Here is a 24,613-nt window from a genome sequence, read left to right as displayed (position 1 = left end):
GTTGATAATTTTCAAACTATAAATACCAGACTGTATCAAAAAAATTGATTATTTTTTTTTTTTAATAGTATACTGAAAATATTGTTCAAGATGACGAAAAAGAAATACCATAAAAATGTCAGATCTTCATATTGATATTTAGAGGTGCCTCATCGCGATTTTCTACTTTCCATAAGAATAACATGGCAAAAATGGTTCTTGCTCCTTGCGATTTTTATAACTAGATAACGACGCGTCGTACAGAATATCCATAAACGTGTTCTTGTAGAAAATTGAACGTTCTACAAAAAAGGTCTCTTGTCATTTTACGATAAATCTACTCCTTCAAAAGTTATTTGAAGTCCTTTGCTGATGTTTGACCTCAAATAACTTTTGAAGGAATAGATTTATCGTAAAATGACAAGAGACCTTTTTTGTAGAACGTTCAATTTCCTACAAAAACATGTTTATGAATTTTCTGTACGACGCGTCGTTATCTAGTTATAAAAATCGCAAGGAGCAAGAACCATTTTTGCCATGTTATTCTTATGGAAAGTAGAAAATCGCGATGAGGCACCTCTAAATATCAATATGAAAATCTGAAATTTTTATGGTATTTCTTTTTCGTCATCTTGAACAATATTTTCAGTATCCCATTAAAAAAAAAAAATAGTCAATTTTTTTGATACAGTCTAATAAATACCTAGACAAACTATAACGAATGAAATTTTTCTCAGTGTCATGGCGTAAGAATGTGTTTGTACATATTTTTCTTGTTTCCAAATCGGGTTTATCCTGGATTTTACCTGGTTGCCACCCTGTCCGTGACACGGCCATAGGCCAACAGGCTGGTGCAGGTCCTCGGGTTTTCCTGGCGAGTCTATACACACGGCGCTAGAGCGCTGTCTTATCTGCATTCAAACGAAGAAGAAGTGTCGAATGAAAATCTCTTCCTTTCTATGCCCGATACATACTTTCGTCACTCCTTTGTCATATTCACATTAACAGGGTAAAAAAAATATTTCCGAATCCAAAAATTTCTCCTTTGATTCGTATCACGCGTCTACAGCAGCAGCTGCTCTTTAGATTCAAGAAAAACGAAGATACCTGCTACAAATGAAGCCCTGTTGCACGTAGAAAAATGAAAAAAAAAAGCACAACTAAAAACAAAGAATTTTTTAAAAATTTTTATAATAACAAATTAAAACACACACACACACACACGCACGCGTACACAGACTTTCATTTTTCACCTTTCTTCACAACTCCATCACAACTTTTGCTTTCGCTTCCAAGCATGCCTAGAAATATGTTAAAGCACTGATACCTAATAATTGCGAAACTATATACATTAGGGTGGCGCAAAAAAACCGACCGTTGTTTTTTTTTTCCAGTCTCGTGTGACTAAATGTTAGTATTTCATCTTTTCCACTCCAAAGGACAGCTAAAAAAAATTTTTTAGGAGGTACTCCACATTTTTTTAAATGTCACAAATCGTCAGAAAATTATATTAAAAAAATTGTATTTTTAGTATTTAGTTTGATTTTTAATTCATGTCGTGGTATATTGTTATCGATTCTTTCTTACTGAATTGAAGAAAAAAATGTATGAAATTTTAATATGAATATTAAAAGGTCGCTCGAAAAGATCTAAAGAAATGCACCAAAAAATTTAAAAAAAATTATGAGTCACCTTTCCAAATTCAAATTTTGAACTGAAACTGTCGGAAACTTATTTTCTTTTGTCTATAAAATTATACCGTAACGAGAAATTTTTTTTTTATAAAAAATCGATTTTTTTATCATTTCTGACGTTTTAAAAAATGTGGAGCGTCCTCTTTAAACTTGTTTTTGAACTGTCCTTTGGAGTGGGCTCTTAAAACATGAAAAACTAACATTTTGTCACACGAGACTCGAAAAAAAAAAAAAAAAATAGTCGGTTTTTTTGCGCCACCCTAATATACATATTAACCTTTGTTCGGTGTGCCTTCCGAATTAATTTTATTTTTTTTTTCCTTCGAGTTTTTTTTATTATTATTATTATCATTATTTTCACCGCGAAAAATTTGTGAAAACCGCCTGTTACTTATACATACGTTATATGCGAAATACAAGCAAAAGTTTATTCGGAAAATAAAGATACCACAAATTACGGAACAAGAGGTTGAAAAAAATAAAAAAAAAAACAAAAAAAAAAAAAAAAACACATTTACCAACGAGAAGAAAATAACTAACAATAGAGAAAAATAGGCACACACATAATACACAACCAAAGTGATAAAAAAAAAACAACCAAAAACAAAAAAACGCTGGACGTAATTATAAGGGATTTGGATTGGGTGATAAAAATTGCAGAGTCTAGTAGAGAGAGAGAGAAGAAAAAAAATAAAAAAGAAATGACCGGATAAGTTTGAGGATAAAGTTGAAAACCTCGCAATACAGGTAGAGGATATATATATATATATAGTAGATGTATAGTAAGTAGAGAATTTGTTTTTCATCGAAGAGAATATTATGTATTCGTTGAACGAATGACCGGGGCGCGTAGCTGGGGATGAAAATTTAATTTTTTTTCAACCCCACAGTTCTCCCCACCGTTCATTCTCTAGTTCCACATTGAGAAAACAAATCGAATTTACTCTCGTGACGGAGATAGGCAAACAAAAGGTAACACGGTGAATCGAAACAGTATGGAGGAATACTCGGAGCGTGCGAGCTTTATCGAAATCTGCATTCCGTGCACCGGTGGTAACGAGGAAATTAAACCGGATTTCGTGCGGCCGTGATATAACTTCTACTGTACGGTAAATAAAAGAAATACGCGTTTTGTTATCCCGCAGGCTGATGGAACAATAATCATCGCCTCCAGCTCGCCCCACTCGGTATCAGTAGCAAACGAGTATTACTACGCTAGGAATCAATAGCTAAAGGAGATTATCCTCGAGGGAGGGCTGCATGCCACGTTATACATATATATATATATATATATATATATATCTAAGGGTAGCCGAATAGCTCGTGCATCCAATTACATTAACTACTAAGGACAGATATAAATCTGAATGCCCGTTTGTTATTGGCAGAAAAATATCGTCGCTGATAACGTTCAATTTATATTCAGTTAGTTTTATAGGAATAATAAATCGCGATTCGGCAATTCTTTAACAAGCTTCGAGATAAATCGGAAGCTAATAACGAAAGTTGAATAAAAGAAAATTCTTTCGTTGTCATAATTATTGTTATTATAACATCGATCAGAATTACGGTGTATAAAAGTTATAAAATATTTCTCTGCCTCTGCGAGGGGATGAATGGAATGGAATTAAAGGGGTGAATTTGTTGTACCTTAAATATTGAAAATAATACGAGTAGCGGATGGGGGTAAAAAAAATTGGCGAAGCAAAAAAAAAAAAAAAAATTCTCCATGCTGGACGAGTACGATTTGCACCCTTCAGGCGATTCTCTACGTCTTTTATCGGAGATTCTACCTGGTTTCCGCCCTGACGATGACAAGGGTAGAGTCCGGCCGGTTTGTGAAGGTCCGCTTTTCGGGCCGGTGAATCTAAGCACGTCGATGCACCCTCTCCGAGATTTCGAACCTAGGTTGTTAGTTGTTGTTGGTTTCATTATTTACTTATATTTATTAGTGTACATGTGTGTGTATATTAGGGTGGCGCAAAAAAACCGGCATTTTTTTTTTTTTTTTTTTTTTCAAGTCTCGTGTGACAAAATGTTAGTTTTCGATGTTTTAAGAGCCCACTCCAAAGGACAGCTCGAAAAAAAAATTTTAAGAGGTCGCTCCAAATTTTTTAAAATGTCAAAAATCGTCAAAAAATTAAATTAAAAAAATTGTATTTTCAGTATTTTGTTTGATTTTTAATTCATGTCGTGGTGTATTGTTATCGATTCTGTCTTACTAAATTGAAGAAAAAAAAATTTATGAAATTTTAATATAAATATTAAAAGATCGCTCGAAAAGATCTAAAGAAATGCACCAAAAAACTGAAAAAAAATTATGTGCGACCTTTTAAAATTCAAATTTTGAACTGAAACTTTCGGAAACTTATTTTTTTTTTTGTCTTTATAATGATACCGTAACGAGAAAAAAAATTTAAAAAAAAAAGAAAAATCGACCCTTGACGATTTCTGACGTTTTAAAAAATGTGGAGCAAACTTTAAAAATTTTTTTTTTTAACTGTCCTTTGGAGTAGGCTCTTAAAAAATGAAAAACTAACATTTTGTCACACGAGACTCGAAAAAAAAAAAATGAAAATAGTCGGTTTTTTTGCGCCACCCTAGTGTGTATGTATATTATATATGTACATTCGGTGCGACGTCTGCTGCTTGGAGAGAAAGGAGTATACGCGTAATGTAAGTGTTTATCGTACAGGTAGAATACAATCATGGAAGAAATTTTACATAAAAATTGCATAGATAGAAGAGAATGTAAGTTCGTAATTCCTATCTCTGATTCAGCTCTCGCCTCCCATCAGCATCTATTCTGAAAACGTAATGCTGTAAAGAATAAAATACAAGCACGAAGGGTTGACAGCGCCCTTGAATCCTGGACTAAATGCAGATTATACATCTGGTTGTGAGTTATCATAAATTTTAAATCAAATGGATTAAAATTCTTGCAATCTGTTTGACGCAAAAATCGATGCGAAATGGTTAAACCACTGTCGAGGAACAAGGAAAGAGAAAAGAACAAAAACAATCATAAAAACACCGAGGCTTCGATGAAAATAACAAAAACAACAATTCGGCTTACGGAAAATTGATGGCTCGGAAAAAGTTTTGTATGAATTAGAAGGGTTAGAAGGAAAAAGAGGAGAGAGAGAGAGAGAGAGAGAGAGAGAGAGAGGAAGAGAAGAAAAGAAAAGAAGTGTCTATAAAAAAAAAAAAAAAATAAGAATAAAAAAATTCTGCAGAATAACTTTCTTCCTTTTTTTCGTTTCTCCGGAAACCGTCAAGCACAAACATTTAAGTGACTCGAGGGTGAGAATTTGTTCGAAATGAACCTTGCACGGATATACCCATTTGTAAGTGCGTGTGTGTATAGGGACGGGGGGGGGGGGGGGGGGGGGGGGAGGATGGGAGAAAAATTGTTGCACGTATAGCTGAGGCCGAGATAGAAATTACTTCCGGTGCAATTCGTCCTGGAATTATTCACGGCACTTGGAGCTTTCTACCTGCGCATCTGCTGGTATTACCGCTTCCGCAACCGGCTCTGCACCAGAAGTGCGGTGCAGACTTTTCGAAACTAGCTGGCTAAGAGCGTTAGCTCAGGACTCCAAGGTATGTATGTATGTATGTATGTATGTATGTACGTATCCTGCAGCTATAAATTCTCTCGAGAATTCCCTTTATATATATATATATATATATATATATATATACGACTGCGTTTTGTGTACCTGTACTTGTATTTTATGCCCGCTTCTCCGTGTTTTAAAAATATTTCAGATGATGAAAAATAAAATTGAAGGAAAAAAAAAAGGCGCGGAGGGTGGGAAAGGGGGGCGGGGGGGGGGGAGAAAAGAAAAGAAAGTAAAAGAAGAAACGAACATACTGAAATAAAGTCAAAAAGATGGAAAGGAGCTGGAGGAAATGGGACTGGAAATATAAAAGGTATAAAGAGAACGGGGTAGAACTTGAGGTACGAAAGTGTGTACAAAAGGAAATGAGGGATGGAAACGGGTAGAATGTAAAAAAAAAGGAAAAAACGGGCAATAACAGAACAAAAAAAAAAAAAAAAAAAAAACAAACAAACCTTGACAAAGTAGGTATAACGGGAAATAAAAGACGCAACGTTGTACCGCCGCGGTTACACCTCTCGCCTCCTGCAGCTGCTGCTGCCGCTAGGCGAGTTGCGGGAATTGCGAAATTGTTATTTCGCATACATCCTCGCGTGTGTATATATATATATATATATATATATATATATATTAGGGTGGCGCAAAACAACTGACTGTTTTTTTTTTCCTTGAGTCCCGTGTGACAAAATGTTAGTTTTTGATGTTTTAAGAGCCCACTAAAAAGGACAGTTCAAAAAAAAATTTTAAGACGTCGCTCCACATTTTTTAAAACGTCAGAAATCGTCAAAAATCAATTTTTTTTTTTCAAATTTTTTTTTCGCGTTACGGTATAATTCTACAGACAAAAAAAAAATTAGTTTCCGAAAGTTTCAGTTCAAAATTTGAATTTTGAAAGGCCGCTGATAATTTTTTTTCAATTTTTTGGTGCATTTCTTTAGATCTTTTCGAGCGACCTTTTAATATTCATATTAAAATTTCATACATTTTTTTTCTTCAATTTAGTAACAAAGAATCGATAACAATACACCGCGATATGAATTAAAAATCATACAAAATACTGAAAATACAATTTTGTTGATTTAATTTTTTGACGTTTTTTAAATTTTTTTAAATTTGGAGCGACCTCTTAAAATTGTTTTTTTTTTTTGAGCTGTCCTTTGGAGTGGGCTCTTAAAACATCAGAAACTAACATTTTGTCACACGAGACTCAAAAAAAAAAAAATGGTCGGTTTTTTTACGCTACCCTAATATTATATACACATATATATAACCCGGCAAACACTCGCCGGCTCATCCCCCGTTCATCCAACGTTCATTGTTTGTTCCGAGTCGAAAGTTTAGCCCAGATTTTAAAATCAGAGCTTTTATCTAAGACAGGAAGGATATTTGCAGGGGTATTCAAGTGCAGGTGGTGGTGGTGGATTTTGATTGTTCGAAGGAAGAAAACAATGTGGAAAATAAAATAAAAATTAAAATAAAAATACAGAGTGTGAGGTCGAGGTCGAAGACTATAAAGGGTGTGAAATATTGGATCTTGAAACACAGGAAAAAGTATTTCACAGATTTTTGAAATGTGTGAATGTAAATTAGAGAAAATAAAATTATACAATTCCGACTATTCTTTATATACGTTTTGGCTCCCTATACGTCGACCTCTATATACATTTAAAAAAAAAAAGAAGAAAAAAAAAGTTTCTGTTTCTTCTTGAAGGTTCTTTTCTCTTCCTTTCCGACAAACATTGCTGCAACCATATCGTAAATCGAGGCACTCGAATTTATGGGGTCGGATACATAGAGAGGATACGTGATCGGTTAATTCGTAAAGTGGAGGAATAACGGAGGTCGTGGCTGGTCAATGGATCCGGAAGTTATGCAGAGCGCACTGCTCGACGGGATGGTTTGCATTCCCCTTCGCTCGGCACAATCATCCTGTGTATGATACTCGGCATTGTGATGCAATCAGAGGTATTGTTTCGATCCTGAAATAGATACTCTCTGGCACTAATGGGCCGTGATGCTGCAACCCCGTTCCGTAGTTCTCCGTCTCCTTCGGACTAAAGCATCCGAATTCAGTCTTCGTTGTAGGTTTAAAATGAAAGGAATAGATAAGGATAATGTAACACGAGCAAATAAATGGCAGCATTGAACGTAGATTTTGATCTGCAGGCTCGCTGGATCAGCCGGAAATAGTGATCCTGCAAGATAAAATGTTCGAATCTCCTTGATCGCCTGGACCAACACTCACCTCGCCAGAAGCGACAGCTTCACCCGGAATGAATAATTCCGGATATATATTGTCGAGGTACCACTTGAACGGTTTGCAATTTAATTTCTTCCGCAAAGCTTTGCGGTCCGATACATCCCCGTAGTTTCCCTGCGAATGAAAATAATGATTTGTTAATTTTGAATAATTAAATTTTTTCAACTCGCGATTGAATGGAAAAAAACAACGACAATCATTCAATTTCAGTTTTCACAAGCAGGTAGATACTTGGTCGAGAATATGTGATGGAAATCAAACAAGATATGTAGAGTCGAAATTTCTTCACCGCCATTAAATATTCAAAACTTATAATCTTGAGGATTTGGCGTTGGAAACAGTTCGCCATAGTTTTAGTTTAATACTTTGTAAAGAACGAGAAACAGCTGGTCTGGAAATCCGGCAACACTTTGCAGTTGTTCTTGTTATTATTAGCACGTTTCAGTTTTGTCTAAACTCTCTTTTCTGTAGGTACCTACATCGGTAATCGGGCAATGAAAGCGTTATATGTTAAGTGGATGTCGAATGCAGAGGATGAAGAAGAAAGAACGAATTTTACAGCGTTACTTAAACCTACGGGCTTTGAAATCATCCTTACTTTGTCCTGTCCAATCCGCTGGTAGTAATACTTGGCGTAGTCGTCGAGCCAGACTTCGCTAAGGCGGATACTGTTGCGTTTCAGAACGTTTACTCCGCTCCTCCATTTGTAAGGCGATCGTTTTCTGAATATGTGCCCGACGTGGGAACACGGCACGATCTCAAGGGTACCTTAAACCGATACGGAAAACACGGTTGAAACTAAGCGAAATACATCGACCGCCGCGCCGGTGTATTTGGCAAAATTGACATAAGCCAGGAAATTCGTCTCAAGTATTATAGTTTCATCCTTAATTCTTGGTGTATTCCTTAAACTTGGCGAGATAAACGATGATCAATAATTACAGTTCGCAGAAGAAGACAGAATAGCTATTTATGTGGCATGCTTTTAAACCGCCTGTTTTTTTTGGCAAGGATAAAGATTTCAGGACGAGCTGAAGGCGAGCCGGAAGCGAGTACTGAAATTATCAGAGTCAAAAAACGGTTTACGGGCATGCCACATACAATATTTTTTACGGTACGAGCATTGAAAAGCAAAACGAAGAGTGAGGTTATGTCGCGATCTGTTCGACGAAGCTACTTTATTCGACAGTTTGGGATGCGCACTTCGAACTGCGCATCAAAACTGCAGAATAAAGACTTTATTCCGCAACTTTGTTCGCTGCCGTATAAAGCGTCACTTTACGGAACGAAAATTGCCACAAAAAGTGGACTTTTCAATCCCCATGTCGTAAAAAAGCAATTAAGCATTCTTCTGATTTCAATTATACTTTTAAATTCAAACATCTGAAGAATCCTGAGGTGGCACACGTCGATCGCGGTTTTAATGCAACGAATAAGATTCTCACCTCCGCACATCCAGGTCTTGAAAGACAGCTCGAGGTTCTCACCACCCCATATATCGAAGCCGCTGTCGTAAGTGCCGAGTCTTTCAAAGAAGGCACGGTCGATGGAAAAGAGACCTCCTGCCATGGTCGGTGACCAGACCGGCTCGGCTGAGTTCTGGTGCTTCTTCTTTTCCCGTTCAGGCACGGCGTGCCAATTAAACTGTAAAAGTAACGTCAGTCAGATCAGCACCGATGCTTTTCGGGTTAGAAATTTACACAGTCATGCCTGGATTGAGCACAATTCGCGGTATGATAGTGGTACGAGATGATGAACATGAAGAAGCTAGAAGAAGAAAAAAATGAAGAAGTAAATGAAGATGAAGATCAAAAGGAAGATGAAGATGAGGAGGAAGTGGAACAGGAAGATGGAGAAGAAGTGAAGAAGAAGAACAAGAAGTTGAAGAAGATGTTGACGTACCTGGAGGTTCCAGTCAAAGCCACCGACGTTGACGCCACCGGAGTCCCGCCAGTGGTACTCAAGCGTCGAGTCGTCGATGACGTCGATTACAGGACAAACGACCGTCGTCGAGTCCCTGGCGATTCGGTCGAGCAGAGGCTCCAGCCAACCTTCGGTGCACTCGCAGTGGCTGTCCAAGTAGGTGAGAACCGGCGCTTTGGCAGCCGCGGCGCCGAGAAGACGCGCCCTGATCAGTCCCTCCCTCTTCGGAGCCCTGATGATCCTTACCTTCGGGTAATTCATCATGTAGTCCTCGAGCTGCCGCTTCAGGTGGGCTGCGAACGAGGATTGAAATCAAGTTGAGAATTGAAGAAGGTCGTTGTTGTCACTGAGACGAATGATCGGTAGAGAAGAATCGGTTGGACTACAACCAGAGATCGGCGAAATTCAAAATTTTTAATATTTATTTTTTGTTTCTTAAAAAGTATTGAATAAAATTAATTGAAATATGAATTTTTTCAAGATGAATTATTTATTCAAATCATTGTTACTGTTTATTTAAATATTTCAGAATTAAAACAACAGTTCTATCAATTATCTAAGTATTGAATATTTAAAGATCGAAAAGCTACTAATTACTTGAATATTCAATAGTCAATATTGAATATTTTTAATTAATTCGGAATTCAGTAATTGATAGCCAATATATTATTAATTTGTGCAATATTTGATAATTCATAATAGAGTGTTACTAATTAGAAATATGTTCAATAATCATCAGACAATATATTAGTAATTATAGTATATTGTTGTGTATATACATTAGTAACGTATTGGCTGATGATTATTAAACATATTTCTAATTAGTAACATTCTATTATGAATCATCAAATATTTTACAAATTAATAATATATTGGCTATCAATTACTGAATTACGGAGCAGTTAAAAATATTTAATAATGACTACTGAATATTCAAATAATTAGTAACTTTTCTATCTTTAATTATTCAATATTTATATAATTGATAGTACTATTGTTTTAATTCCTCAATATTTAGATAATTATTAAAAATGGTTGGGATAAATAATTTATTTTAAAAAAATTTATATTTCAACTGATTTTGTTTAATGCTTTAGAGAGAAGAAAAAAAAAAAAAGCTCAAAATTTTGGATTTAGCCGATATCTGCCTACAACTAAACGTTAGTCGTTAATTGAATCATTGAGATCGTTACTAAAAAGAAATTTCAGTTTCATTGACTAAACAACTAAATTTCTCATGTGATTGCGATTTGCTTGATGCAGCCGATTTTTGAATTATAATTATCGTTGCAATCATCTCCCAGTATTTTAAATATCCCTCTTCACTGAAACGAAGTGTTTTACTACGCTTCCACATTTTCAAATGATCTATACTATACAGTTTAAATCACTTTAGACAATTTTCAGACAGGCGTCTTCGTGCTCTGATCAAGTATTTGTCCGAAGATATTTCAATAACGAATCAGCTGATTTTCACGATTTTGGTATCAATCAAAGTGCGTTTTATTATTTTAAGAACTGCTTCGATCTTGGGGTGAATCGCTTCAGCATTTCGCGTTTTTGATCTACTTGCATAAAACATTTCGCCAAAATATTATTCCGTAATGTTTACGGAGTTCTAAGCCACTCGTCATTTCACGCAACTCTCCAAGTTAAGCCTTTTTGATGAGTTTCGAGTTCGTAGCTTTAATGCGACAAGGCAAGTTCAAATGAAATAAGAATCGTCACCGTGTCGTAATTCCGGGATACAATTTTCGAAAACGTAGTGAACCGTATAATCGAATCAAAACGTTACTAACTTCAACCTTGTCATCTTTTCGCGTATTTAATTATACATGCGGGAAGGTACCAGCCAAGTAGAAATTACACGACCGGATACACTTAATTCGAATATTTGCTCGGAGTCTGCTTCGCGGCGTTCTGCAGTGCAGCGGAGGTTCGTTTAAACCGAACAATAGCAGCTGCTGCCCTGCTTTTCCGATCCCTGCTGGTTCTCGAGTGCACGTCTCAAGTCTCAAGTTTCGTCCTTTAATTTTTCATGAAAATTTAAGTATCGCTTTTTCAATGCTGAATAAAAAAATAGCCAGGCTCCGCCGGCGAACTGTGGCATTAAGGTGCTTATAAAGACCCGTTGTACACCTCGAAAATGCGGGAATGCAAAATTCCTATACCGCTCAAGCGATCAGAGTGAAACTTGGGCAGTTAATGCCTTATTTTGGTAAAAAGTGGAGCGACTTTTTACTTTTTCAAAATTTTGAAAAAAAATTTTACAGACTGGTTACCATTCACAGAAATTGGCCAAATTTTCACAGTTGCACTGAATGGATCGAACTATCCGGTATGATGCCACTCGGTGGTGATGAAACACACATTTTGAGCCCAGTTCCATGAGATTTGATGGTGAAATGACGAAATGGCAGCTGATCTGGTTTTCGATTACGAAGTACACCGAAATCTCATTTTGGCGACATTCCGCCTGATCGTCTGGTATACGAAACTTAAACATGCGTGCAGAATCGAAAAAGGCTATAAAAAAAAACGTACAATTTACTCAGTCGGTAAGGATTGACCATAGCTTCCCCTTAAATATACTGAAACTTGGTAAAGTCAAGTATCGGAAAAGGGGTAAGGTAATTTAAATCGGTGAATTAGAGTCCCTTTCAACTGGTCACAGTCGGTTAAGCCCGAGGCTGAGCCGCGGGCTTAGCAAGGCTGTGACGGTCACGGGCAGAAAATTTTCCTTCCAAAGAACAGATCGGCGCCGAGACTCACTGCTAATTGCCACGTGGCGTCCCTGGTTTGGTACGATTATTACGCCGGAGGCTCGTAAATTCGAATAACTCTACCGGTAAAGCAGGATTACTTCTTCGCTGGGTTCACTCGACTTCTATGAGCCGAAGAGTCAATGAGGGTCGCAGCTTTGTCTCCGCAGATCTCAGATTGAACAATCACGGCACGGCCGGCGGTGGAATGCGGAAAATTCACAAAATAGAAGAAATCATTGAAACACTGCGCGAGAAAAACAGATCCTTTTTTGTGGATCGTTCAATTTCCAACAAAATTACGTATTGCTCTTTACGATACGATACGTAAATCCCTTGTTGCGCAATAAAATTCCAAAATAAAAAAAAATAAAATTTCCGTGTATTATTTAAAGGGGAAATGCAAAATCGCAAATAGGCACCTCTTGATATGAATATTCATAAGAGTTCAAACTTTTACAGAATCTTTTCTCGTCATCTTGAACAATATTTTTATGCTTACTAACGAAAATAAAAATAGTCATTTTTTTTAACCACCCTAATATAGATGCATAACGGGGGTAAAAAAATAATCAAGAATTACCCTGATCATATTCTTCGAGTAAACGGGATTGTCTTATCTTCACAGAAGCTTCCGGTGATTAAAAATTTGCAAAATTACAAGAATAAATTAAAAACAAAAAAAAATCTGTAAATCTGATTTTTCAATAATCGAAAATCGATTTCATGAGCCTTCTTTTAACCGGCTTCCTGGTAACAGTCTTTTTTTTATCGATATGGACAATTGGAGTGGTCGTAACTTGATAAGGAATGACCGCCATTCAGTAGGGAAATCTTCTTACTTGTTCCACCGCAGACTCCGCAGTCATTCTGAGAAATCCATAATAAATACGGCGACTAAGCCGCAGATAAATTGCCTCCGGCTCGCAAAGCCTGGGATGGAGGATTGCGCGAGTGGTTGCATGGGGATTAAACGTTTGCATGTTCATTACGGCTAATTTCCTCGGCGTGCAACACATCATGAAACGAGGAAGGATCGAGCTGCGTTTCTCCCTTTTACTTCATCCCGCAATCCTCGAAGGGTTTGAACTTATTTCCCGCACGACCGCCTCCAAAGAGATGAGGTTTAAAAAATATTTCTCTATATATACATCTCGGTAACAGGATTTGCGAAGCTATCCAACCTTCGATTATATACGCAAAAGAACACGGCTCGAATTTTTAAATGCCGTTGAAAAATTCGACGAAGAAAAATTGCAAAATTTTTTCGAATACCATTAATTTTTTACATATTTATTATACGTTAACAGATTTGATTATTTGTTTAAGAATAAATCCAAACTAAAAATTTAGATAGTTGTAAACAATCGTCGGATTCCTTGAGCAGATGAATAAATGAGCATCTAATTAGGAAACAATCGCTTCTAGAATATATTGCAGTAAGAAAATTGTAGTAATTTGAAATTTATGGTTTCAAGGAACCTCTTTATTCCTATTTATTGGAACAACTAATCGAGCCATCTAAAAAATAAAAAAATAAAAAATACGTGTCTATTGTACACACTTCGAAGTATTTTCTGTAATTTTTTAAATAAATCGAAACTGAGTATACCGACTGAAGAAAATTATTGTCGTATATTTTTTATGAAAATGGTCATTTTTTCAACTCGAAAAATTACAAAACAAAGTTTTGTAATGTAAAACTTATAAATATGTATAATATATATCGTCTAACGTGTATGCTGACCCGATGGAAAATTATCCGCTTGAGAGGGTGATAAAATAATCAGTTTCGACACGCGGCGTGCTGTTGCTATGCACGGGAGTGTATCGGTTGCAGGTCTGTGTGTGTAACATGGATGCATGCATATATTAAACGCGGACATTATAGGTTAACGTTTTTATTCGGTAGTATGGAAAGCTTACGGCTGAGTATGTTTATGTAGTTCACTTCCGCAGAGTCGGTTGGCTTATCTCAAGCTTTTAAGGAAATATATCCTCCATTTACTTGCTCTCTTTATTTTTCAAACACAACCGCAAGTTCACTGCTTAAATGCAAGCTTTTCGAGTTCAAAAAGCGATCTTCTGAAGTGATCTTTACTATTTATTAATTTTTTTTTTTTTTTTTTTCATATCAATACTTGCCGTTTATCACATATACATATATTTTTACATCAATACGTGAAAGCTGTAATATTTACTTCTTTTTTTTCCTCTCTATTTTACACGCAAATTTTAAGACCCTGTATATTACTTCGCGCAGAACGAATTAAGAAGACGAAAAAGAGAAAAATAGAATAAAATAAACTGTTCGTGTCAAGTGATACAATATATTGCGTTAACAGAATTGATTCATTCGAAAGGATTCCGACGATTGGATCGACTGTAAATAAAATAGAAAAAAAAGGGAAAATCGGAGGAAAAAAAAGAAGGTACCGAAAGACAAAAAAAAAAAAAAAAACGAAAAAAGAAATGACAGAAAAATTTAGATCGTCGTTTATAATTACTACCTACCACGCGCGGTGCGCGAGGAGATTTTTTTTAGTCGTTCTGCCCCCCCCCCCCCCCCCCCCCTCCCCCACCCCCCCATTCGCCATTACTTTTTTGTCCCCATGCAAGCCCGGTTTACCGAACGTTTCCGCTCGATATCGTGCGGAACAGCCGCTTGTAACCGCATTTTACGTATTATTTGGTGAGGGTTGGACGAGTGCTATGTATGGTAATTCAAACGTTTGGGAAATGGGAGCCGAATCTGGTCGTTTTTCGTTTACCGGGGGAACCCGAACTGCGGTTCATCTTTTCGGTGAAATACACAAAAGAAAAAAAAAAAAAAAAAAAGAAAAACAAAAATAGAAAAACTAAAACCAAAAAGAAGGGTAAATAAAAAAACAAACAACCACGCTGTGCTCGCTGCACGTTCAGCTTCAGCGCAATTATATCGTAACGTGGAATCCACCACCGTATAGAATAGATTTCACGTCCATTATCAGTCGTACTCCACCCCCCCCCCCCCCTCGCCGTAAAAATTTTTTTCATTTGGATTAGTTTGACACGGAGTTTTTAACTGTATTTAATTTTTAATGTGATTGAAAAATTTGTACGAAATACAAAATTTGTTTTTTAGAGGTGATCGAAAAATCTAATTTTCATTAAAATCTCACTCCTGCTATATTGTATTTTCTTGCAACTGTCGCGATAACTCATTGATGTTGATGCAATGTAATAAATAAACAGATTTAATGTTGTTACTTGGGTAAAAAATAAAATTTCACGTAACTTCAACAATTTTTATGACCGACGTTATTGAAGAGAAACCAATCACACTATAATTTTCTAGCAAGTATATGAGAATTGAGATTTTTTTTTTCTCACTAGCAATTTGACAATTGGAAAAATTGTTTGGATACAAGAGAAAAATTTACGAATCATACGTGGAAAGTATACGGCGATAATATACAAATGTCAACGGTTTCATTTTCCTCCAGTGAACCATTTGCAGTTCGATGATTTCAGGCTTTAAATTTAGATTGAAAATCTCAAAACCCACAGCGATTAGACGATTTATAAATATTTATCGTACGTGACTGGACATCGTAGGGTAGAAGAAGCTGAGTTTGCCGACGATCGTAAAAGTATTTACCAAAGAAAAAAAAGTGAGCAAGCCAAAAAAGAATTGCAGCTGTTTAAGCGTTAAAAATGAAAAAATTTCAAAAAGAAAAAAACAAAACTTAACACACATATTTATTGCAGTCAAATTCATCCATTTTTTCTAGTTATAATTGTTTTTTGTATATAATTACGGACATTGCGGCATCTTTGGATATAGTCATGTAAATTCAAGGGTTTCAATTGTTTTTGTTAGTAGAAATCTATAATAGTTATTGATTTAATCACGAAAATGTCTTCTGCAGTGTTATATCAGTGTAGTTTTCAACGACTCAATTGTTTGAAAATCAAATGTTACAGCGCCCAAGGACGAACAAACTGTGTCGTGTAATTTACGGCCATTTTTTTGCACGCGATGGATATGGCCACTAGGGTGGCGCCATAAAACAGACTATTTTTTTTTTTTTAGTCTCGTGTTACAAAATGTTAGTTTTTGATGTTTTAAGAGCCCACTCCAAAGGACAGTTGAAAAAAAAATTTTCAAGAGGTTGCTCCACATTTTTTAAAACGTCAGAAATTGTCAAAAATCGAATTTTTGCGCCACCCTAATGACCACATACCATGTTGGTATCAAAGTACCAAGGTACTATGGCCAAAAATCGGTGCGTCTACCTCATACATTGGAAAACAATGCTTAGTTAGTAAAAATAAGTCACTGAATTGTTATACTATATGATGAATGATTATGACTAATATAAGAGTCGATGAATTTCACTGATCCAAGTTCAAAGAGCACCAATTCAAAGCGTTCGTCCAACTACCATGTGCCATCGATCACTCTGACCGATAGGCTATCGAGAAGGTCTGTGACCACGAGCAAACTGGACACCAGGTGACCAGGTGACCAGGTAACGAGTTTTGAATTAGCCTCTGCCAATATAATTTGGCAACGTCAAGTCGAGTCCAACTTGAATAATGCCAATTGCCACAGATACAAGGCGGCGGATTTTCAGATTGACGGACCGGACGACATTACGAATGGCTTAACGATCTTTTGATACTTAATCACTTACGCATATCCGAGTAGTCGTCGACGAGGATAATTTCCTGCAGTAACGGAGGCGGCGAACGATCAAGGACGGAATGAACGGTCCTCAAAAGCACGGACCAAGCCTCGTTATGGAAGCAAATCACCACTGCCGTTGGTGGAAGATCGGTTCTGTATCTTCCCGGCTCCTTGCACCTGGAACAAGAGACATCGAAGAGGGATTAGCACGGTTGGATCTTCAGATCCTGGACAAGGTGTTCAAAAGTAGATTCCAGAAATTTACAGACGTAATTTATATACCATGACATCTTTTCATCGTTTGCACCATTGCAATATAATGTACAGTCCTGGGTTATATGGGCAGATAATGAATGGTGCGATCGTTATCGGTAAATTTCAAAAAGATCGGAGCACAGATTTTACATTTTTTTTTTTTTTTTTCTTTTATCTAGAGAAAATACAATTACGGATGAACAACAACAAAAAAAAAAAAAACACAAATAGATATTGGTTTTATGGAGAAATAATGACATGGTATAAAAAAAAAAAATACAAAAGCATGGTTTTTTTTTTTTTTTTTATTTTTCATGCAATTTCTTCGTTTTTGCATAAAACAAAAATTATTTTTTGTGTATTTTTGTACACGATGTATTGACTGCTGTACTCCTGTCATTGCATCGTCGAGTGTATCTGTGCGTTTTGTTTTTTCGTTTTCCTTTTTTATCGTAACTTTGACGCTCCGAATAGTAATTAACCCAATAAAACGTTATCTTCACGCAACACGGTGGTTTTATTTGAGGATACGTAACTCAAGTTCATTCGTTATATCGTGAAACTGAATCAACCGGAATCAGAGTCACACAGGAAAAAGAAAGGAAGAAAAAAGAAAAAAAAACACGTAGAATGTGGGTACCACAATTTTTAATGGATTGAAACCATATAAAAAGAAGGGAAAGAATTTTTCAAATTTCCTCGCATGTTTGATCCTCATGGTTACCGAATGGACACTTCTTTTTTCAAACATCTTAATATAATTATGCCTACGTTATAACTGAAGAAAAAATCAATTATACCCACGTCGCGGACGAATGAAAGGTGAAAAAACGTAAATTTCAAGACCTCTGTTATTTTCAATTGAAAAGCACGGTTCCTTCAGAGTTTTGAAAAAAAATTCAAAGCGTTTTACTCTGCGCAAAGGTTCGGTTTCATCTGCAAAAGTACGTCATTGAACGAAGTGATTCGACTCGTTAAGTCGATAAAATAGGATACTGCAGGGATTATATGGCGAGGGTGCTTCATCCGTCAAATAAGAAGACCTTATCTTCTGAATACCGGCTACGCAGCTGGGGGTTTCCTCCCCGGTCCTCAGGAGAAGTCAGGTAACGAGGGTCGAGGGGACAGCGAAGAATTGAGTGAAAACCGAGGCACGTACGCAATGATCGTTCCGCAGACGTGTGAAGAAGGTCGGAAAAATCTTTAGCGAATTTTTAATAACCACCCGTTTCGGTTGATAGTCTTCAGCTATTGTCACGGGAATGAGAAATTTATATGGATTGAAGATTCGCGAGGCGTCAATCGACCGGAAATGATTGAAGCGTTCTCTTCACACGGCTCTCGAGTGCCTCGCCCAAGTCCCTCTTCTCTTTTTATACTTAATGCCGTTTTCACCGATGGTATTCTCCCGGCAAATTGACAGCCCCCCACCCCCACCCTCTGCCATTCCTCAATCCTCGCGTCGGTGGATGCGAGAGGCAATAAACGCGGAAGAAAACGATGCCGAATATGTCGGAGCGAGGGGGTGAAAAAAGAGGGGAGAGGACAAGGGTCCAGATGACGCAAAGTCGTTCAAACTTGTCCTTTTTTTTTTTTTTTTTTTTTTTTTTTGAGAGAAGGCACAGTTATTGGTTAATTAGTTTTGAAAAGGTGATAAAATCAATTCGTAATTTTTTTTTTTTTTTTTTGTTTGGATTGGTAAAAATTGATTTTCAAAAAGATCGTTCACATGAAAAATATGATCGCTTGAAGATGAATTTGTGCGATGAAAATTGCTCAAAGTGTGTAGCGAAGAGCAAAGGGTAGTAGTAGTAACAATGTGTTAGAAAACGCGCGATGATCTCGCCGCTATATATATATATATATATATAGGATACCTCGTGCGAATTAATTTGCGGTCGCTGAAAGTTTCAGGGAGTTGAGGCAGCATCCGGCGGAGATAAGCCGAAGAAATATTTCTTCCCCCCTTTGCTAGGTGCCTATATGTATAGAGAGAAAGAGAGAGAGAGACTCGTTCTTTTCGAGGGCGGTGGCCGGAAGCTTGTGCCTTCTGCTCAAAAATAATCCCATAAATTCAATTAACCGTTGATATATATCGCGGGGCTCCTGAGGGGCTCATAAAGGATTGAGATAGTGGACGGTGGCGTCCTGGTGGACGGGTTTCGGGAGAGCGGCGTGAAACCAGCAATATATACACACATCCCCATGACGGAGTGGTTCTCACTTCGGTATTCCCGGCCCTATGAAGCTCCAGAAACTCCCGATCCTTTCACCCCGGTCAAGGGAGAGGAAGAGAGAAAGAAAGAAAGAGTGAGAGAGAGAGAGAGTCAGAGTTATGCCGGTTTTTATGTCCGTGCGTGCCGCGATAACCCGCCAAGCCGAATCCCAACTCCCTACGGGATATGCGCCGGATTATATCTCCCTTCGTCCGCTGGGTATGAAACTTTGAACCTTCATTTCGAGAGGATGAAGAGGTGTTGGCAGCATTGAAATTTCCGTTTCACGAATGCATCGACGAAAGTGAGTTATAGACGTTGATTAAACGATACGACAGAGGCACTTTTGATGTCTGGTGTACGTACCCTCGTTATAGTTTTCAATATCCTTCGATTAACATGATCGAAAAAAGAGTTTCAGCAACGGAGGAGTAATTGATCAAGAGTCGTGATTTCAGGCCCTTGGATATAACTAGCTCATTGGGACCAGATTCCGCAAAGCAAAGTGATAATCTCGATACCTACCCAATTTGGTTTGTTTTTTTTCATTGAAAGAGATCGAGAGCAGAGCTTCAATTTTATACAGGGTCGTAACGGGATTATACTTAAGTTTGCGGTGCCGTACGAATTTCTACATGTTTATTCAATTACCAAATTACCGTAGAGAGGATGTGAAATTGAATTTTGTGAGACATAGTGAATTGCTTGAAAATCAAATTTCGTAATCATCAAAGGCTGTTCAAACATGCTTATATACATTATTTTACAAATTTATGCTGCAGGCGTTCACTTACATCGGTACATCCTTCTACGCTGTAACGATTCAACCTTCGATGGTTCAAGGAAAATGTCTCTCAGCCTGTGTGCAATGATGGCATCTATCCATCCGGTAGAAAGTTAAATCCCAACAAGGAAACACGGATCCTGTTAATGAAAATACCCGACTACATGAATAATGATGAGGGTTTCTTGCCCGGCGCCAACTTCTTCTTCTTCTTCTTCTTCTTCTTCTTCTTCTTTTTTTTTCCAGAGAGCAGTGGTTCTGATTTTCGCAACCTCCACAGGGCGATTGCAACGAGCGATTGAAAAAACAAAAAGTCAGCTCCACTTCTTCGTTGACGTTATTCTTGCCTTGGAAATGAGTCGTCCCAATAAAGGGACGTGGAACGAGACGAAATCCCTGAATATCCTCCCGGTTTCGAGTCACGGGGCACTGCGGAGTGCTTGTTAGCCGACTGGAGTTTGTGAGCCGTTGTCATAACCCAGGCTGTTCGGCTGTTTGGATGTTTACCTGGCGCTGTTTCTGCAGACTAAACACGATCCATCATCCGCCTTACCACTTTGTTAGCGCCAAGAGTGAGCTCCCGCCTCTCGCCTCTTCCAACAGGCTTAATTCCATTTCTCTAATCACCCTTCTTGTGCCGGCTAATAGCCTCCTGCCAGCCTGGCAGAAGCCTTGATAAGAATTCCGGCTCCAGTTCGGCACTCACACTCTCTCTTTCTCTCTCTCTCCTCGTTACCCCTTTCACGGCAATGAAATCTTCGCCAACGCGAAAGGGTTTAAATTCCATGTCATCAAGCACCGAGTCTTAACCATTGCGTCAAAGCTCGTCAGCAGGTGTAAGTCGAAACTCCGAACCACCGACAAGGATTCAGATCCGTAAGTTATCTGAAAAACTGCTTGATAGGTTTACATAAAAAATTAGAGACAGTATTCTTAGACGGGTTATTGATCGCTGTCCCATGATCCCATTTGATATTCAATTCTCCTCTTTTTTCCGAAGTAGTAAATACTCCCTGAACTGGTTATAGAACTCTGGTCAGATCCAACAAGCAAAAACTAATTCCGTAAAGTAAGGCAATTATCGGTGGTTCGAGGATGCATTCGTAGCACAACGAACCCCGTATATTGCAGATGGTGTGCCGGTTTCTCCATCAGGGTGGAAAGTGCGAACGTCGAGTCTGAGCTGCTGCAGCAGAAGAAATTCGAGTCAGTATTACTTCCTGTTTGGACAGCGTCCAAGTTTCCGCTCCGCTGTTCAGGGATTACTTCTCTCGAATGGACCGAACGAGTTTCTTAAATTCACATCTCTTTCCACCCTCACACTCGATCCACCCGTCCAGCATTTCAACCCGTCCTCGAAGGATTGAAATTCCCCGAATAATCGGAGAAAGGATAGCGTCCTTCTCTGCTTCCCTTTCACGGCAGGATCAAGCCACGTGTCTGACTAATTGGAAGGGTGCGATTAGGGCAATTTCGAGGGTCTACTCTTTGTGGTTTTGGAGCTTCTGAAGGATCGGTCAGGAGTGTCTGGCGACGATTCTGCCGGGCCGAATGTTTCCCTTGTTCCTTTGCCTTATGCAGTGAATGTCCTTAGAATCCGAAAGTGTCCTCGTTGTTGTTTCGAGGGTGGTGTCGAAGCGAGAGACTCTCGACTTTGCGCGAGGACCACAAAGAGAATTTTCCTCAGCACCGCGGCCTCTTGTCATCTGAAGCCCGAAAAAAGTGGTTTTCCGCTTTTCCATATTCTTTCGTTTTACCCCCGCAGCGCGAAACGGCAAACGTAATCGAGCTGAAGGGGAGAACGGCGAAGTGGCCAAACGACGGTGGAGAGAAAACCGGCGTCTGTTGACCAAACCACAGAGAAAAAATTCTCTCATTCCACCGATCTCACCGTCGAGGATATCTCAAGAGCAAGCTCCACCAGGTGCGCAAAAGAGCGAGTGGTGTGTAAGTCAACTGTACTGAGCTACCATTCACCCCCCAAAGCCTTTTCCCACAAAAGTGCTCGTACGTACTAGAACTTTCTCCCTATTTCTTCCGCTTCGGAATTGTTTCGTACACAGTGTTTCAAGGCGTTCCATTTCGCAAGCTTTATCTCTTATCATCATATGTGATCAATCGATCGATCAACTCTTCAAATTGCATTCAAGCTGTCGATCTGGACTTGCCAATGGTTGACATGGATGACTAAAGTACTCTTTTTAGTTTTGCGCGGTATCTCGACCCTCGTTGTGATATTTACACCATACAACATTGTCATGCATGTGTACCTACTGTGGGGTTATGGCTTCGTGGAAATGATGACATATCTGATCGCACAAGGCTCGAGCAAGGGACCGGGCGTGTGTAGAAAACGCAACAACACAAGGGTTGGGACACTCGATAAGAGCCGAGATGGATGGATCGCATAAATCTAACATGCACGTGGGCGTGTAGGAGGGGTCGTAGGTATGAGGTAGTCGACAGGTGTAGTCGCATGTTCCGAGTTGTAAATAAGAGTGTCATTTGTCCTCGTGGAAGACATTAAAATTACAGGCCTGCAAAGCGTTGTAAACAGTAGCGTCGTTAATGCGGAAATCAATTCCGTCACCTAGGTGTATAAGGTATACAAACAGCCGGTGCTCCCGCATCGACAAACTGCAACGACATTTCATCCCCAACGAATTCTGCTCGACCTGAATTATATCACGAAGAAGGAACATTAATTTGGTGTCCCCGCTTGATTTCGTTTAGACTCATGTATGTTGTAGAACGTTGAAAACTAAGAGACACATATCTGATCTGCAGCAAAACGGTTTAGAGGGGTGAAAACGACCCCCAAAGATGGGCGCCCAACGAGGTGATTTCCTGACGCGGATTATAGATTTGAATGAAACTAACGATGAAGTTTTCTAATTCATTGAAAAAAATATCTCAGTGTTGGTTTCGTTCAAATACACGAAGCGCGTTGAGAAATCACCCCGTCGAGCACCCATCTTTGGCAGTCGTTTTCACTTCTTTAAACCGTGTTTAGACAGATAAAAAAAAAATACGTGTCTCTTAGTTTTCAATGTTCTACAACATACATGAGTCTCAACGAAATCAGAGGTGGACACCAAACTGATGTTCCTTTTAAGATATGAATTTCTAACTGTATTATACTGCGTGCAGTCCTCAACTATTTCACTTTTTAACCAGCACTGAAGAATCTAGAATTTTTTAATAACTATCACAGATAAAGTGGTTTCCAGTGAATTCACTCGGCACATAATTCCAACCTCTTGGAAATACGTTAAGAACTTAAGGTGTTTATAAAGACCCGTTGTACACCTCGAAAACGCGGGGATGCAAAACTCCTGTACCATACTTGAAAGTGATCAGAGTGAAACTTGGGCAATTAATGCCCTATTTTGGCAAAAAGTGGAGCGTCTTTTTACTTTTCCAAAATTTGGAAAAAAAAATTTTACAGACTGGTTACCACTCACTGAAATTGGCCAAATTTTCACAGTTGCACTGAATGGATCGACCTATCCGGTATGATGCCACTCGGTGATGATGAAACACACATTTTGAGCCCAGTTCCATGAGATTTGATGGTGAAATGACGAAATGGCAGCTGATCTGGTTTTCGATTACGAAGTACACCAAAATCTCATTTTGGTGACATTTGTTACCGACATTACGTGCATGCCGGTAACGTATGCGTGTAATGTCGGTAAAAAATTACCGGCATGCATGAAAGGTCGGTAACAAATGTCACCAAAATGAGATTTCGGTGTACTCCGTAATCGAAAACCAGATCAACTGCCATTTCGTCATCTCACCATCAAATGTTATGGAACTGGGCTCAAAATGTGTGTTTCATCACCGCCGAGTGTCATCATACCGAATAGGTCGATCCATTCAGTGAAACTGTGAAAATTTGGCCAATTTCTGTGACTAGTAACCAATCTGTAAATTTTTTTTCAAAATTTTGATAAAGTAAAAAGACGCTCCACTTTTTACCAAAATAAGGCATTAACTGCCCAAGTTTCACTCTGATCGCTTGAGCGGTATAGGAGTTTTGCTTCCCCGCGTTTTCGAGGTGTACAACGCTTCTTTATAAGCACCTTAAAGAAGCATTTGGAAACAGTAGATTAAATATATTTGTACCCATAAGCACGACACTATTCTCGTGGAGCAAAATATCGAAAATTGAAAAAGACCTTGGCTAAGAAAACTAAGAGTAATTAAGCACCGTGATGCACGGGCATCATTAATGACGACGCGATCGTGTAATACCTAATCGGGAAACTGGTATGGTGGCTAAAGTGTCCGTAAATCAGGGGATGGAATGTACAGGTGTGTATATATATATATATTATAGTAATATTTTCCCAACGACTAACTGCCGAGCGGCGTTTGTTGGCTTGCCGGAGTTTTCCCGGGGGAAATTCATCCCGAGGGATGGAAGGTGGTCCGTGAAA

The 24,613-nt window shown here is 38.3% G+C and overlaps 1 protein-coding gene across 2 annotated transcripts in view; it reads right to left on the bottom strand.

Annotated features, from left to right (window-relative positions):
* The window catches only part of LOC124408086 (putative polypeptide N-acetylgalactosaminyltransferase 9), a 61,866-nt gene that overhangs the window by 7,270 nt on the left and 29,983 nt on the right, over window positions 1-24,613 (bottom strand). The window contains exons 3-8 of one of the 2 annotated variants that reach the window (XM_046884759.1): window positions 16,921-17,090; window positions 9,459-9,772; window positions 9,002-9,200; window positions 8,155-8,324; window positions 7,542-7,670; window positions 3,467-3,577 (exon numbers count right to left, since the gene is read on the bottom strand). In XM_046884759.1, the coding sequence (XP_046740715.1) occupies window positions 3,467-3,577; window positions 7,542-7,670; window positions 8,155-8,324; window positions 9,002-9,200; window positions 9,459-9,772; window positions 16,921-17,090 (1,093 nt within the window). Of the gene's footprint in view, window positions 1-785; window positions 891-3,466; window positions 3,578-7,541; window positions 7,671-8,154; window positions 8,325-9,001; window positions 9,201-9,458; window positions 9,773-16,920; window positions 17,091-24,613 lie in introns of both variants that reach the window. The other variant, XM_046884760.1, reaches the window with a different exon arrangement.

The sequence above is a fragment of the Diprion similis genome, chromosome 7 (genome assembly GCF_021155765.1).
Source record: "Diprion similis isolate iyDipSimi1 chromosome 7, iyDipSimi1.1, whole genome shotgun sequence".
In the NCBI taxonomy this organism is placed as follows: Eukaryota; Metazoa; Arthropoda; class Insecta; order Hymenoptera; family Diprionidae; genus Diprion; species Diprion similis.
The sequence above is the reverse complement of the archived record's forward strand: the minus strand, read 5'-3'. Positions and strand labels throughout refer to the sequence as shown.